The following is a 13,930-nucleotide window of genomic DNA, read 5'->3' on the forward strand; positions in this document are numbered from 1 at the left end:
ATATTAGTCTTTTAAATTCAGCTTACTCTGATCTTTGGGAAAAGGTAAGAACCCTTTTTTTAAATCTAGGTCTCTTCCTGGATAGGAGAGGACAATAATGGATAAACAAACATTTATCTTGTTTATCTTACTACTTTATCCAAGAACCTCTAGTGCAAGTAAATGTTATAAATTTTAAAGTTCAAAAGGTTAAGCAATGGGAAAAAAATCTCATGGTGAAATTCACTTCATTTGAAAGTGTACGCAGACGTGCTGAGATTTCTTAACAGCAGTGTATTCAAGGCAGCACAGCGCCTTCTGGCCAACACTTGCTTTTGGTCATCAATTTATCACTCTTCACAGCTACACAGGAGGTAGCAGAAATGTGATAGTGTTTTCTCCTAAGGTTCATGATTCTGTGAGGGCTGGTGAGCAGCACGTTCACGTCCACAGTTAATCACTGGAGCAGATGCGCCCTGGCTTTGCGGCAGGAAGGAACAGGTTCTGGAGTCCTGACTACAGCCCATTCTGCGCTGACACGATCATGAATACTTCTTTGGAGGCCCAGGGATACTCATTTGAATGAATTTATTTGATACATCGTCACTCCAGAGTTGTTCTTTCTATTATGAATGTTTCCAAATATATGGCAAAGCAAATGAAATGTGAGTTGAAGGCTGCTCTTGCTTTAAACTTTAGTGAAGTGCTCAGCCAAGAGAAGTTATAACTTGGCTGTGCTATGTCAGAGAGATCAAATACAGTTCATGCTCTCTGAGGGAAAACAGTTTTATAAACAGAAACTGGTGTTATCACTCGAACAAGCCCACTGAGACTGAGGAGGTAAGTACAAGAAGTGATCCCTCCTCTTTTAATGGCTCATTTTTTAGTCCCTCTGCACTTCTAAGCACTATATTTTAAAAATGTTGGTGGAAAAAAGTTGTAGCAGCAGAAATGATTCTGTTAGCAAGAAAAAATTGGAAAGAAGCAAAGATTATTTCTGTGCAAATGTCTCTTGTGTTGTTTCTGTTACAAGAACATTTATTTATTTATTTATATAAAGTCTCACTCAATTAAAAATTCATGAAGGCCTAGAATCTGGGTGTTTTATCCCCAGTGACTAAGGTCCATGCGCAGGCTTAGTGAAGCATAGCATTGATTGAGAGTTTAAATGTTTATTTAAAACAGAAATGCCAAACCACTCCACCCTCAACCTTTTGAACATCTGGCTAACAATAAGCTAGTTCTTTAGCAACAATGTCAGAGCAGAGGAGTAACTCAGGTTATACTAAAACTCAAAAGCAATACTACTGGCAAACTTCAAACACCTAGCACTGCATAAAGAGGAAAAGTAGGACAAATTTTAAGAGCTCTACAGAAAACCATTCAAAGGCATTTTTGCTGCCTCACCTTTCACTTTTCGTCTAATATATGGCTGCCACCTTTGAACTGGTTTCTGTTTGCATAGCTGTTTGGTGGGAAAAATCATGTGGCTGTCCCAGGCACAATTTGGGAAAGTGCAAATTGTCTCTAAGGCACAGAACTTAGATTCTCAGCCAGATTAATAGCAAACCTAGACTTCCCAAGGAAACATGCGAAAGAAAACGACCACAGCATTCCACTGCTAGAAAATGACTCCCCTCTGGAACAAGAGCAGGGCTCTCACCCTTCCTTCACTGCTCACTTTCATCCCACAGTCTCAGCAACGTGCCCATGTTCCTCAGTTCCATAGCAGAAGCAATACTCATGATGAACACCCAAACTGACCCTGCCTCTCAGGCCTGCTGAGATGGTGAGCATGAGGGACACAGGAACATGAAAGGCCAGTCAGTCCTTAAAAAAGTCAAAGTTGCATTTACAAGATGAACCAAAACCCATTGTTAGGGTTAACAGCAAACCCCCAAGTCCCCAGAACTTGTAACTTTAATCCAGGGTTGGCCCCTTCCCTTATTTTAAGAAAAGGCTTCAGTGATTACATTAGTACCATTGTACTAGGCTTCCCAGAATTGAGAAAACAATGGGAACATCAAACCAAAGAAGATCCCATTGAACAGAGTTGCCCGTCCCCAGCCATGGGGTTTTCCCCGAGCATCAGCCTTTACACCACCAGTTTTAGGGAAATGGCAAAATTTCCATTGCGCAGGTCCTTCCAAAATATTAAACAGATATCAAACATTCATTTTTTGGTTTGGGGAAAATGAGACAAAAATTAGTTGGTTGTAGGGAGGTATGATGTGAAACTCATCAAGGCAGCTCCTGGACCCCAAATAAGAAGGGAACATTTCATGTGTTAAAGAAACACAGAGTTCACATCCTTAAGTAGAACCATTGAATGCTTGCCTAGAATTTGACGAAGTTTTGTTCTTCCAGGACACTTTCTCTTTGGGGAAGGTGGCTTGCTCCTGTCTACAAGGACACAATGACTATGGGATTACAAGGGAGCTCTCGGCCAAATTCCTTTCACCTGGCAGGTTCTACCATTCTGTTAGGCTTCAGGGACTACTAGGGTTTGGTGCTGGCTTTGGGCCACTCAAGGAGGAAAGATGATACAGATTCACTGATATGGCTTCATAAAACACCAAAAGGGGAAAAATACTGACTAGACATATCGAAAGGGAGTTGTTGGGGCTGCTAATGTCAAATTTAGAACCCTAAGAGCCACGAAGGCAGAGGCTCAAGAAGCCTTCTTATGAGCAGAAGACTCAGTCACTCTAGGCCCTCTTGAAGATACCAAGTGAAGGAAGCTACAGGAGGACCTCCTTTCCCTCACAGTTTTCTCTTAAGGCCATTCCTACTGCCCCACTGACTCAATTCTCTATGAGATACCTCAACTCTTAGAGGTAACTTCCAAAGCTAGGAAATCCCACCGTGCATTAGCCACAGTCTGAAACTCCAGCTGTGTGACGAGGAGGGACCTGCCCTTCTTTCTCTACTCCTCACTGAAGAAATTTCAATCAACCCTCAGAGGAAAAGCAATCTAAGCCCACTTTTCCTCCTAAAGCATTTAGCTGCACGAAGTAATTGAACTTTCTGAAAACAAGCCCTACACTGACTCCATCAGACAAATTTTCCTAGACTCAGGACTCCTGAGAGGGCTCAGAATACTTCACCACTCTCCACATGACCCTGGATGGGCCACACTTGGTTCCAGCCCATTCCAGCTTTACACTTTTCCCCTCCTCCACCTAGAGGTGCAATGCCTGGTGTTGAATTCTTGAGGCAGCTTCCAATTAACGGTGAAAATGATAAATGGGAGATAAGCTGCTACCAGCGAAAATAAGGTGAGCACTGTGTCTCCTCTTCAAAGGTGGGATCAACAGATGAGGTACAGAGCTGCTGTGGCAGTCACTGAGGACAAAGCCAGGGCCGTGGGGCCCTTCCATTCTCCAAAACAAAACCACTCCTAGATCCTATCTAAAAGGCAATGCCACTCTCCAAGTGTACATGGAAAGTGCTTCAGAGCCTCCACCTTGCGCTCCTTGTCTGCAAGTGAACAAAGCCAGGAAAGCGCTCTCTGCATTCAGTAAGTGTGCTGTGAAGTTCTTTGGATCCCAGTTTCCTGGAAGCTATACAGGCTCAGGAGACTAGAGGCTGGGTCGACAGGAGTCTGTTCCCAGGAGGCACCAGGAATCTGAATCTAAGTCAGGCTTTGGATCCATTTCCATCTCTTCCTTTGCTGTCTGAGTTCCTTTGGAATGCATCCCCACCTGTCAAGATAAAACACAGTTCTACATTAACAACACTGCCACCTAGTCACAGCAGTTCAGGAGTAGATTTTCAATGCCATCCTGTAAGGATTTGTAGCCACAGTTTTGTGAGAAGCTCATAACACTACCTTAGATAAAGGCCACACCTTTACATTTGCTGAAGGTAGGGTGACCAACTGTCCTGGTTTGCCCAAGACTGCAGGATTTTCTGGGATGCAGAACTCTCAGTTTTAAAACTGAGACAGTCCTAGGCAAGACAATTCTCCTGCCTGCTCGAGCTGCCAATCACCCCATGCTTACCTCAAGTGTATATATTACTTTATAAGACATTATTTCATTTAATCCTCAAAACAACCATACAAGGTGGGTGGTATTATTTTCTTCTTTTGGGTGAGAAACCAGGGCTCACAGACACAAAGTAATTTGTCCAAACACCTGTAGCTGGTAGATGGCAAAGCCAAGGGTGGAGCCCTATTTCCCCACTCCTAGTTCACTTTATGTAGAGCAGTACTATGGCTCTAAAAATGACGTGAGCAGCAGCACCTGGGAAATATTTCTACCAAAAATGTTTCACCTGAATCTAATCAAGCCTTAAGTCTAATTTCCAGTTAATAGAAATGACAGGGTGACAAAAAAAACAAGCAACACCCCAAGAAAACAAGACAAAACCAGAATGTAGGACATTCTGTTAAACACTGACCCAGTTTCTTCAACAAGTCAATGCAATGAAAATTAAAAAAAAAGGTGATGGTGCTGGAGGGAACTGTCTAGATTAAAAGCAACAAGAGACATAATTGCAACGGGAGGTTCTTAACTGGATTCTGGTCTGATAAAAACAGTTACAATGGACATTTTTGTGGGAAAACTGGGAAAATTCAAGTATCAACTAGGTACTGGCTAAGAATTGAGAATATCAGTGTTAATTTTGCTAGGTGTGATAATAGTATTGTGGTTATCCAGGAGAATGAATGTCTTTATTTCTGGATATGCATAATAAAGTACTCAGGGGGGCTATGTCACAACTTTTATAATTTCCTTGAAAATGGTTCAGCAAAATAAATAAATACACACACACATTTTACATACACAGATACATACCCACACATATTTTAAACACACACATACACACGTATTTGAAACAAATAAAGCAACAAGTTAACAACTGTTGAATCTAGATGGTGGATAAATGGGTGTTCACTGAGCTGTAATGTTTAAAATTTTTCATAATAAAAAGTAAAATAAAAAAGAGTAACAAAAATTATGGAAGTTAGGTGTTGAAAATGATTCAATCTAGGTATCTGAATAAGGCCCAAGGCTTCTGGGATTAATTACAAAAGTTACATCATCAAAAGGTAAGTACTTGCAAAAGAATACATCTATTTCAGCCCTTGATGTTCTGTTTCTGTGATTCTTCAAAACAGAATTAGAAATTGAATTATTCTTTTAATGCTCTCACCTGCTGCCCTCCTTCTAATTTCTTGTTCAGCGTCTGTAGCTGGGTGAAAATCTGGAGGTTTTCTTGCTGTAGCTTCTGTTGTTCAGCCAGACATGCTACCACCAGCCCCTGCAACCTCTCCACCTCCACACGTAGAGTGCTGCAAGCACAGGCAGGAGGCGGCAATGGCGCTCCTTTCCCAGCACACGTTCCTGCGGGGTTCAGCCGGGGTGGCTAAAGAGAGGAGAGCGAGCTCACAAGAGGTTCTGCCTGGGTGCCACAGCTCCCCAACCCAAACTTCGTCTAAGTACGAACAGATTTTACCTTCAAAGTAACAAGATAAAACACACATACGTATGAAGTATATGTAAGATAAATGGAAAAACTGGCTGAGATTACAACAGCCCCTGGCTCTAACATAACAGGGCAAGAGAATGCACACTGCCTCAGTCCCCATTACGCTAAGGCAGAAAAAGGATCACCTATTTTGGTGGATTTTGTGAAAAAGCATGATTTGGTTTGGAACAAGTCTTTCTGATCAGTGAGGACACTATGATCCAAAGGGCCAATATTCCTGAAATGAAGTAGACCACACTTTAGAAGAGATTTGAGAGGTGGTCAGGAAACAGGATCACCAAAACAATTCAAGAAGGAGAACTGACAGGAATTAAAACATTCACTTTGAAGTTTCAAAGGTTCTATTACCTCTTCTGGGAAGCTTTTCAATTATCCTAGTCTGGATTTTTCTCCCTTCTTCTGTGGTACTTTGTTTATAGCAAGGGTCAGCAAACAACAGCTCATGGGCCAAATATGGGCTACTGCCTATTTCTGTAAATAAAGTTTTGTTGGAACACGAGCATGCTCATTCATTATGTATTATCTATGGCTGCTTTTGTACTACAATGTTAGAGTGGAGTAGTTGAAAAATGAGACTGCATGGTCCACAAAGCCAAAAATAATTACTATGTGGCCCTTTATAGGAAATGTTTGATGACCCCTGGTTTACAGTTTTATTGAGGTATTTACCACAATTTGATTTCTACAAGGTTAGTATTCATGTGTTGCTCCCTCACTAGACTGCAACTATTATTTCTTACATTAGAGCCTCCAACCCACTGTAGCAGTGTCATGAAAAATAGGATTTGAATTTTGGAATTTCAATTGTGGTACTTCTGAGGCAGAGAGCAAAGAAAGACAATCCTTTGGTATGGAAAGGTGTTGGCCTGTCAGAAATGTGAAAGGGTAAATACTTTTCCAAGGGAACTCAGTTTAGCCTTGGCTAGAGGCTGTAAGCACTACCAAATAGACAGAATGAGTTGATGCAGGGCAGCTGGGAGATTAATGAAGCTAGAAGAGGAGACAGCGAGGCCAGGAGAACTGGGCACAGCTTACAGCCACTGTTTACCTAGTTATGATTCAAAGGCAAAAAGCTCAGTTACCCAGGCTCCTACTGGAGGCTTATGTTCTGAAGGAGCTTCAGAGGCCACTTTGAGTCCTTGCAGCTCTTCATAAGGCAAGGTATCTTTCTCAGATTCTGAAAAAGCTGCACTTAGGGGAGATGGGCTGTCAGGCATGGGGATGAATTCTGCATTTTCCAGCTCCTAAGTATAAGAGAAAGAATCTCATCAGTTCTATTTGAGCCATTTACTTTCTCCCAAATTCCCTTCTTGCTATAGCTTTCACTCTGTCATGACATCAGCACCCTCTAGTGGAGCAAGACAGTTGTGGTTATAACACAGCTCACCCTACCAGTCAACAGCCTGCCACTCTTCCTCAAGAGGAGTAACAGTGATGCTTGAGTTGAACAGAATTCAAACTCAAGTTCCGTTTGGAGTGTCTGGCATGTTTCCTCAACACACTTACTCTACACAGGCTATTCAGGGAGTTGGGAAGCTCTAAGGTGATGGCAGTGAGGCTTGCTGCCAGGCTGCTAAAGGCTGAGGCTGAAGCATTAGACAGAACAGAGTGCTGCTTCCTCCATTCATACTCCCAAACAGCAAGTTTAGTCTTACTACATAGGGAGCTTTAAATCTATAGGTTTTTTTTTTTTTTGGTAAAAAATTTAAAATTGCAGATGGGCAAAGGGAGATGATAAAAGCCACCAGCAATTCCATCACTCATAGATGACCAGTTACAATGATCAATATGTGATCTTGTGGACCTTCTTTGCATTACATATTTTCTACAAGAATGGGATCACACTGCACAGATATTCCACCCTTTTCTGCAAAGCTATATGTTGTAACCAACTTTCCATATAAAAAAATATACTCCAACATTTTTACTGTCTGTACTTCAACTTTCATAAACATTTCTCTATTTTAAGGCATTCCAATTGCCCTGATAGTCCACTTCTACAAACCACAGGACAAAATCTGTAAGTTTAATCTTTGTATACATGCATTACAAAAACTGCCTTCAAGGAAGAGTGTATTAAATTTACATTCATTTAAGTAATACAGGTATGAGAACATTTTGTATTTCTTCTTGTCAGGAAGAAAAAAGGATTCGTTCCAGGTAGAAATCAGAAAGCTGGATGCCTGCTGCAAAACAGTTAGCAGGACACAGGAAATGAAGAGATCCTGGCAGCTCCTTTCTAGTCCTTGCAAAGGGCCTGATATTTTACCTAAGGTACCTTTACAAAGGAATTACCTTTCGAAGCCAGCCAGGACAGGAGCTGCTGGCCCCACTACTGATCCCCATGGCTTCCGTGGGACTGACTAAACCTTCCATTCCTCGGTCTGCTTCCATTGTTCCTCGGAAGCCTCCACTTGGATCAGGAGTTTCCGATTCCTGCTGACTGTCCTCCTCTTCTCGCCCAGCACCGCCGCCGCCGCCTCCTGGGGTAGAGCTCTGAACCACTGACAGATACACAGCACAGAAGTAGAGAGCTTTGCTATGCAGCAAGAAAGATTTAGCACCCCACTGACCCCTGGAAAGGTTCCTAGAGTTGTATGAAGTAGAATAGCAAAAATGCAAGTCAGATATTTGGGACTAGATTTTTGGTTTCTATACAAAGTAACTGTATATTAGTATCATCATAATGATAATTCACTTCTACTTTCCAAACATTCTTATCCCTCTAAACATAGCAGATTATCAATGTTCTAAGGCATTATTCAACAATCACCCAATCATGGCTCACCAAATCTAGTATCCATGCTTTAACAGATACATTCAGGCTCCAGCATCCTCCGGAGAGGTTCATCTTATATACAAAACTCTAACATTTGTGCCAAACACCTATTATAGTTGCCTGATAAACTCACCACTAACTCCTTTCTGAGGAAACATCCTAATGATGAATTCTTCAATGATTAAATTCATTACATTTTTTGATGACTATTTGTAAGAGTTTTAAAATATGATGGCTGGTTCCTTCATATCAATGAAGGATACTCCAAGTTACCTTAAATGAAGACTAGCTGATGTGTAGTCAAGAAATGAAACTGAATTTTAATATGGGCCAAAGAAAAATATAATCAAGAAAGTAAATCTGCCAAAGCTTAAAAACATTCGTGGTATATTGTAAAGTTAAACGTAGAGGATTGTTTAGGATCATCTGCTGTACTGGCTTGAGGACTGACTGTCACACCGTGACGCTACTGAAGCAGCAGAACTACAGACGCCAAAATAAGCTCTGAGTCTTGCCTTTTGTTATAAACGGCTTTAAAAAATTGTTACACTTGAGATATACATAAGACTATTTTTAACATATATGTAAGTTTTGATGCCTAACAAAATAAACATACGTGAATATACCACTTGAATGACTAGATTTCCAATATGGTAGCCACTAGCCATATGTGGCTATTTAAATTTAAATAAAATAAAAAATTCTGTTCCTTAGTCAACAGTAGTCATTTTACAAGTATTCAATAGCTACATGTGGCTAGTGGCTACCAAACTGAACAGCATAAATACAGAACATTTCCATTGCTGCAGAAAGATCTATGGGGCAGTCCTGAACTAGAATATTACCTATATCACTCTCCCTGACTTTATGAATTCCTTCTTTCTCTGGCCTCCTACTCAGATGTAACCACTGATTAATTTTGCATTTATTATTTCTTCTTAAAAAAAACCTTTACCACATATTTATGTATCTTTAAGCAATATACTATTTTGCTCGTTTTTTTTTTTTTTTTGAGGAAGATTAGCCCTGAGCTAACTTCTGCTGCCAATCCTCTTCCTTTTGCTGAGGAAGACTGGCCCTGAGCTAACATCCGTGCCTATCTTCCTCTACTTTATGTGTGGGATGCCTACCACAGCATGGCTTGCCAAGTGGTGCCATGTCCGCACCTGGGATCCGAACCGGGAAACCCCAGGCCGCCAAAGCAGAACGTGCTCACTTAACTGCTGAGCCACTGGGCCGGCCCCTATTTTGCTCATTTTTTAACTTTATACAAAGGCACATAGTCTGTTGAAATTGGCTTTTTACATTTCACATTATGGAAATCTTTGTAGATGTTGCTCATTTTCATGCTTACATAATATTCCATTAGATGGTTATAACACACAGTCAACAAATATTTATTGAGCATCTGTCATTTGCCAGGCTCTCTTCCAGGCAATGTGGTTAAAATTAACTAATAAAAAAGACAAAAATTCCTGCCCTTATGGGTTATATTTTCTGGCCAATGGACGTGCTTTTTTAATCATATTTTTCCTTAAATCCTGTTCCAGGAAAACAAAGCTGTAATAGAGCAGCTTATTTTATCATTTGTGACAGATATTAATAAGTATGAATAGATGCTGAGCAATGGATTACTTAAGGAAACCAATAAAAGGTATGATGTATGTGTGTATGCATGTGAATGTGTAAACTAAAGTTCAAGTCTAGATCAGATGTTCAACTGTTTCTTTTTGGAGAATTAGTCTGCTTTTATTCTACGTCTTTATTGTTTTGATTCCACAAAATATCAGAATCCAGGTCCTGAGACATCAACTCTAGCAAGTGGAAAACCAAAAAGGAACACAGATCAATTTCCTGGCATGACCTCAAATAACAGAGCACCATGAAGAAAGCAGTCAAAGGAAAATTATCAGAGAGCTTTGGGCTGATTTTCCTAACCACAGTGAAAGTTTAGCGAACCTTTAATTCTGAAGGCCTGTTTTGAAGGACTATTTCTATAGACTGGAATACCTCTGGGAATACCATGGAAATAAAAGGCAGGCAGAACCCATAGTCCCTAGCATAGTAAGGAAAGGAACAATACATAAGTCACATTACAGCGTTGGGCAAGCCAGTTAACTACTTCCATATATGGTGGCAAAGATGTACTCTCCCTCTGACCACGATGTAAAAATCATAACTTATTATGAAATCCACCAAAATATGAGCTTCCCTCTTCATCACTCTGTTCCTCATTTCCCAGATATATCTCCTATTTTTCTTTTTTTGGAGACTGCATGGAATCCAACTCAAAGACCCACACCTCCGAAAACCACTGATACCTGAGACATTGCTACTTACCAGTTCCGATGGATAAGCCGCTGCTATTGGAACGGATGGTCTTAGAATTCAATACTTTCTCTGAGGAAAAATGTTCAGTAGGTAAGCACTGTATTCGGCTACAGGCGGGAAAAGTGAGACGACTAGGATAGGGAGTTAATTTAGGAGATAACTACTATCCTTGCCCCCAGATAACTTTATAATTATTATTTACTGTTTTAGATATTAATGTCATAAGCCAACCACCACTAGCTGCTCTAACCATATTCACTATGTAAAGTAGCAATTCTCCATGTTGGCTGACCTTTGGAATCATCTGGGAAGCTTTAGAAAGTAACAATGTCTAGGTCCCACCCCAGAGATTCTGATTTAATTGGTCAGGGCTAAGATCTGGATAACGGGGCTTCTAAAAACTCTTTCTGGGATTCTAATGTATAGCCAAGGTTGCAAACCACTGATCTAAAAGAATGGACTTATAAACCCTCACACAGGCCTTTATAATCTAGTTCATAACAAACTAATCTTTTATACAGAAAGCAGTTATGATTTACTTTCTTTTTAAAAGTGTACTGAATGTTTTCACAAAGCATGAACACAGACATTAAATTAATTGACTAGAAGTAACAAATTATATGGTGAGAACGGCAGAGCCCAAGGTTATCATGTTAAAAAGCGGTCAAGAGGTGGTAGATGACAAAGCTCAGGAAATGACAATGTTCTGTTTCTATCACTACGTATGGCATCACTGACCATTATAAGACTTAAAGAAGCAGGCTTTTTTCTTCAGGACACTTCTGTTTCCAAGAATGGGACAATTAATACCTGAGGTGTAGGGTCTATCCTTTGTCAAAGCCACCTCAACCCACACATATGAAACACTCACCAACAATGAGAATGGTGTGCCAACCACGGCAAGATAGGTCTGGTACGTGATGCAAAGATCCAAAAATAGGCCGAGGCCATGAGGTACAGATATCAGAGCCATGTGGTCTCTCTGTGGGGGTCATCGCCAGGCGACCATTACCACCATTGCCCCAGGCAAAAATGTGATTATCTAGAAAAAAAATTAAACAGTAGATAGTTTAACAGAACACTGGGTTCCCAACTCTTTGGGTTCTCCATCTTTGTGCCCTAGAGTCAGTAAGATTTCCCACCATGTACAAAACAAGGGAAAGCTGTTTATTCCCCTCTATAAAGCGTAAGTCTTCCTGATCCTACCCAGGTAAAAATGACTATGGCTCTTATGCACTGCCATTCATTCATTCATTTATTCACTCATTCAACAACTTTTTTGGGTTGTCATTCAAATATTTATTGGGCATCTACTTCATGACAGGTACAGCCCGAGGTGCCATGGATAGAGCATTGAACTAAAGAAAGTCGCTGCCCTTGTGGAACTGACATTCTAGTGGAGGAGACTGATAATACATAAATAAATAGCTAATACTTCAGGTAGTGATAAGTGCTACAAAGGAAGAGAAATGGTAAAGAAAAGTAAGTGGAAATAAAGAATAATAGTGGAGTACCATTACTCTGGGGTAGTCAGAGAAGTACCTTTGATACTTGAGCAGAGACCTGATTGAAATGAGAAAAAGAGAGCCATGTGGATATCTAGAGGAAGAGCTTTCCTGGCAGAGGGAACAGCAAATAGAAAGATCCTGTGTAGGTAACATGAGTGTCACAAACAAGGAACAAGAAGGCCCCTGCAGCTGGAGAAAAGTAAGAGAGGGGACAGTGATCAGAGAAGAGGTCAGGAAGTGGCTGGGGTCCTGGTCATGTAGGGCCACGCAGGCCATCGTAATGACTTTGGTTTTTATTGACTGAGATAGGAAACCATTAGAGTTTCTGAGCCGTAGGTATTTAGGATCCCTCAGGCTACCAAGAATAGAACTAACTTCAAGGGAGCAAGGGTGGAAGCAGGGAGACCAGATGTAGCAGCAAAGATGGTGAGACGTGGTTGGATGTATTCTGAAGATTTTCAATAAAATTTGCTGATGGATGGGATGTGGAGTGTAGGATGGAGCTGCCATTTACTGAGATGGGAAGGCTGCAGGAGGAAAAAATTTGGCTAGAAAATCAGAAGTTTAACTTTGAATATACTGTATGTTTGAGATGGGTAACTTACTCAAATCAGGACTTATTTTTAATGAAAAAGGGTGTTATTGGGGCCAGCCTTGTGGCCAAGTGATTAAGTTCAAACCCTCCGATGCGGCCGCCTGGGGTTTTGCTGGTTCAGATCCTGGGTGTGGACATGGCACCGCTCGTCAGGCCATGCTGAGGCAGTGTCCCACATGCCACAACTAGAAGGACCCACAACTAAGAATATACAACTATGTACTGGGGGGCTTTGGGGAGAAAAAGGAAAAAAAGAAAAAGAAAAAGAGTGTTATTAATGATTAACCCAGGACAACAGGCATCAATCAGGACTAACCCAGGAAAACTGCGCTACAAAGCCGCCCTATCTTTAGACATCTAAGTCAAGGGGCTGTTGAATAAGTGAGTCTGGAGGTCAGGGGTGGTAATGTATAGTCATACATCATTTAATGATGGGGATATGTTCTGAGAAATGTGTCATTAGGCAATTTCGTTGCTGTGCGAACGTCATAGGGTACACTTGCACAAACCTAGATGGTATAGCCTACTACACACCTAGGCTATTATCTTATGGGACCACCATCATATAAGCGGTCCGTCATTGGCTGAAACGTCGCTATGCAACCCATGACTGCAAAGCTCTTAGTGTAGGGGGGGATTTAAGGTAATGAGCTCACTTAGGGGGTGAAGGGAGATGGCGGAGACTGAGGAGGATTGAACCTTGGGCACTCCAGGGCTTAGAAGCGTTGGATACTGCTATGATGGAACCTGAAGGATCTGCCTGTACCAGTCTGTTTATATGTATGTCTCCCCTGCTCTACTAGACTGTGAGCTCCTTGAGGACAGAGGCTTTCTGAGACTCACTTCTAAATTCGCAGAGCCTAAAGAAGGAACTGGCACATACTAAGAACTCAGTTTATGTCTGCTGTGTGAATGAGGTGATCAAATACAGTTCAGAGGAGTACAGGAACATTTATCAAGAAGTAATATGTCCAGCCACAGAATTCAATTCTACCCTCCTCATTCTGAAGTTTAACTCGGGAAGTATACAGATCTACTGAGGAAACATTACCTCTTTGAGGTGCTGACAGAAAGTGCTACTGAACTTGCTGTACTCAGTTTAATCCTCAGTGACATCCTGACTCTGTCTTTCTAGGTAACATATGCATTTATCTAGTCTGACCCAAACAGTTTGCTCCCTAAAGTCTCTTGCTCTGGGATAAGCAGGGAAGGTTAATGTGCTACTCTGAAAGTTGGTTCACT

At 41.2% G+C, this 13,930-nt stretch overlaps 1 protein-coding gene across 2 annotated transcripts in view; it reads right to left on the reverse strand.

Moving 5' to 3' along the window:
* Nucleotides 1–1,135: 1,135 nt before the first annotated feature.
* NEK9 (NIMA related kinase 9) overlaps nucleotides 1,136–13,930 on the reverse strand; it is a 34,990-nt gene continuing 22,195 nt past the window's right edge. The window contains exons 17-22 of one of the 2 annotated variants that reach the window (XR_002803539.2): nucleotides 11,457–11,627; nucleotides 10,595–10,654; nucleotides 7,771–8,062; nucleotides 6,558–6,719; nucleotides 5,140–5,352; nucleotides 1,136–3,683 (exon numbers count right to left, since the gene is read on the reverse strand). Coding sequence is in view for 1 of the 2 variants with exons in the window: in XM_023628131.2 (XP_023483899.2) it covers nucleotides 3,561–3,683; nucleotides 5,140–5,352; nucleotides 6,558–6,719; nucleotides 7,771–7,979; nucleotides 10,595–10,654; nucleotides 11,457–11,627 (938 nt within the window). In the remaining variant the exon portion in view is untranslated. The remainder of the gene's footprint in view (nucleotides 3,684–5,139; nucleotides 5,353–6,557; nucleotides 6,720–7,770; nucleotides 8,063–10,594; nucleotides 10,655–11,456; nucleotides 11,628–13,930) is intronic. The other variant, XM_023628131.2, reaches the window with a different exon arrangement.

Source organism: Equus caballus, chromosome 24, assembly GCF_041296265.1.
Source record: "Equus caballus isolate H_3958 breed thoroughbred chromosome 24, TB-T2T, whole genome shotgun sequence".
Lineage (NCBI taxonomy): Eukaryota > Metazoa > Chordata > Mammalia > Perissodactyla > Equidae > Equus > Equus caballus.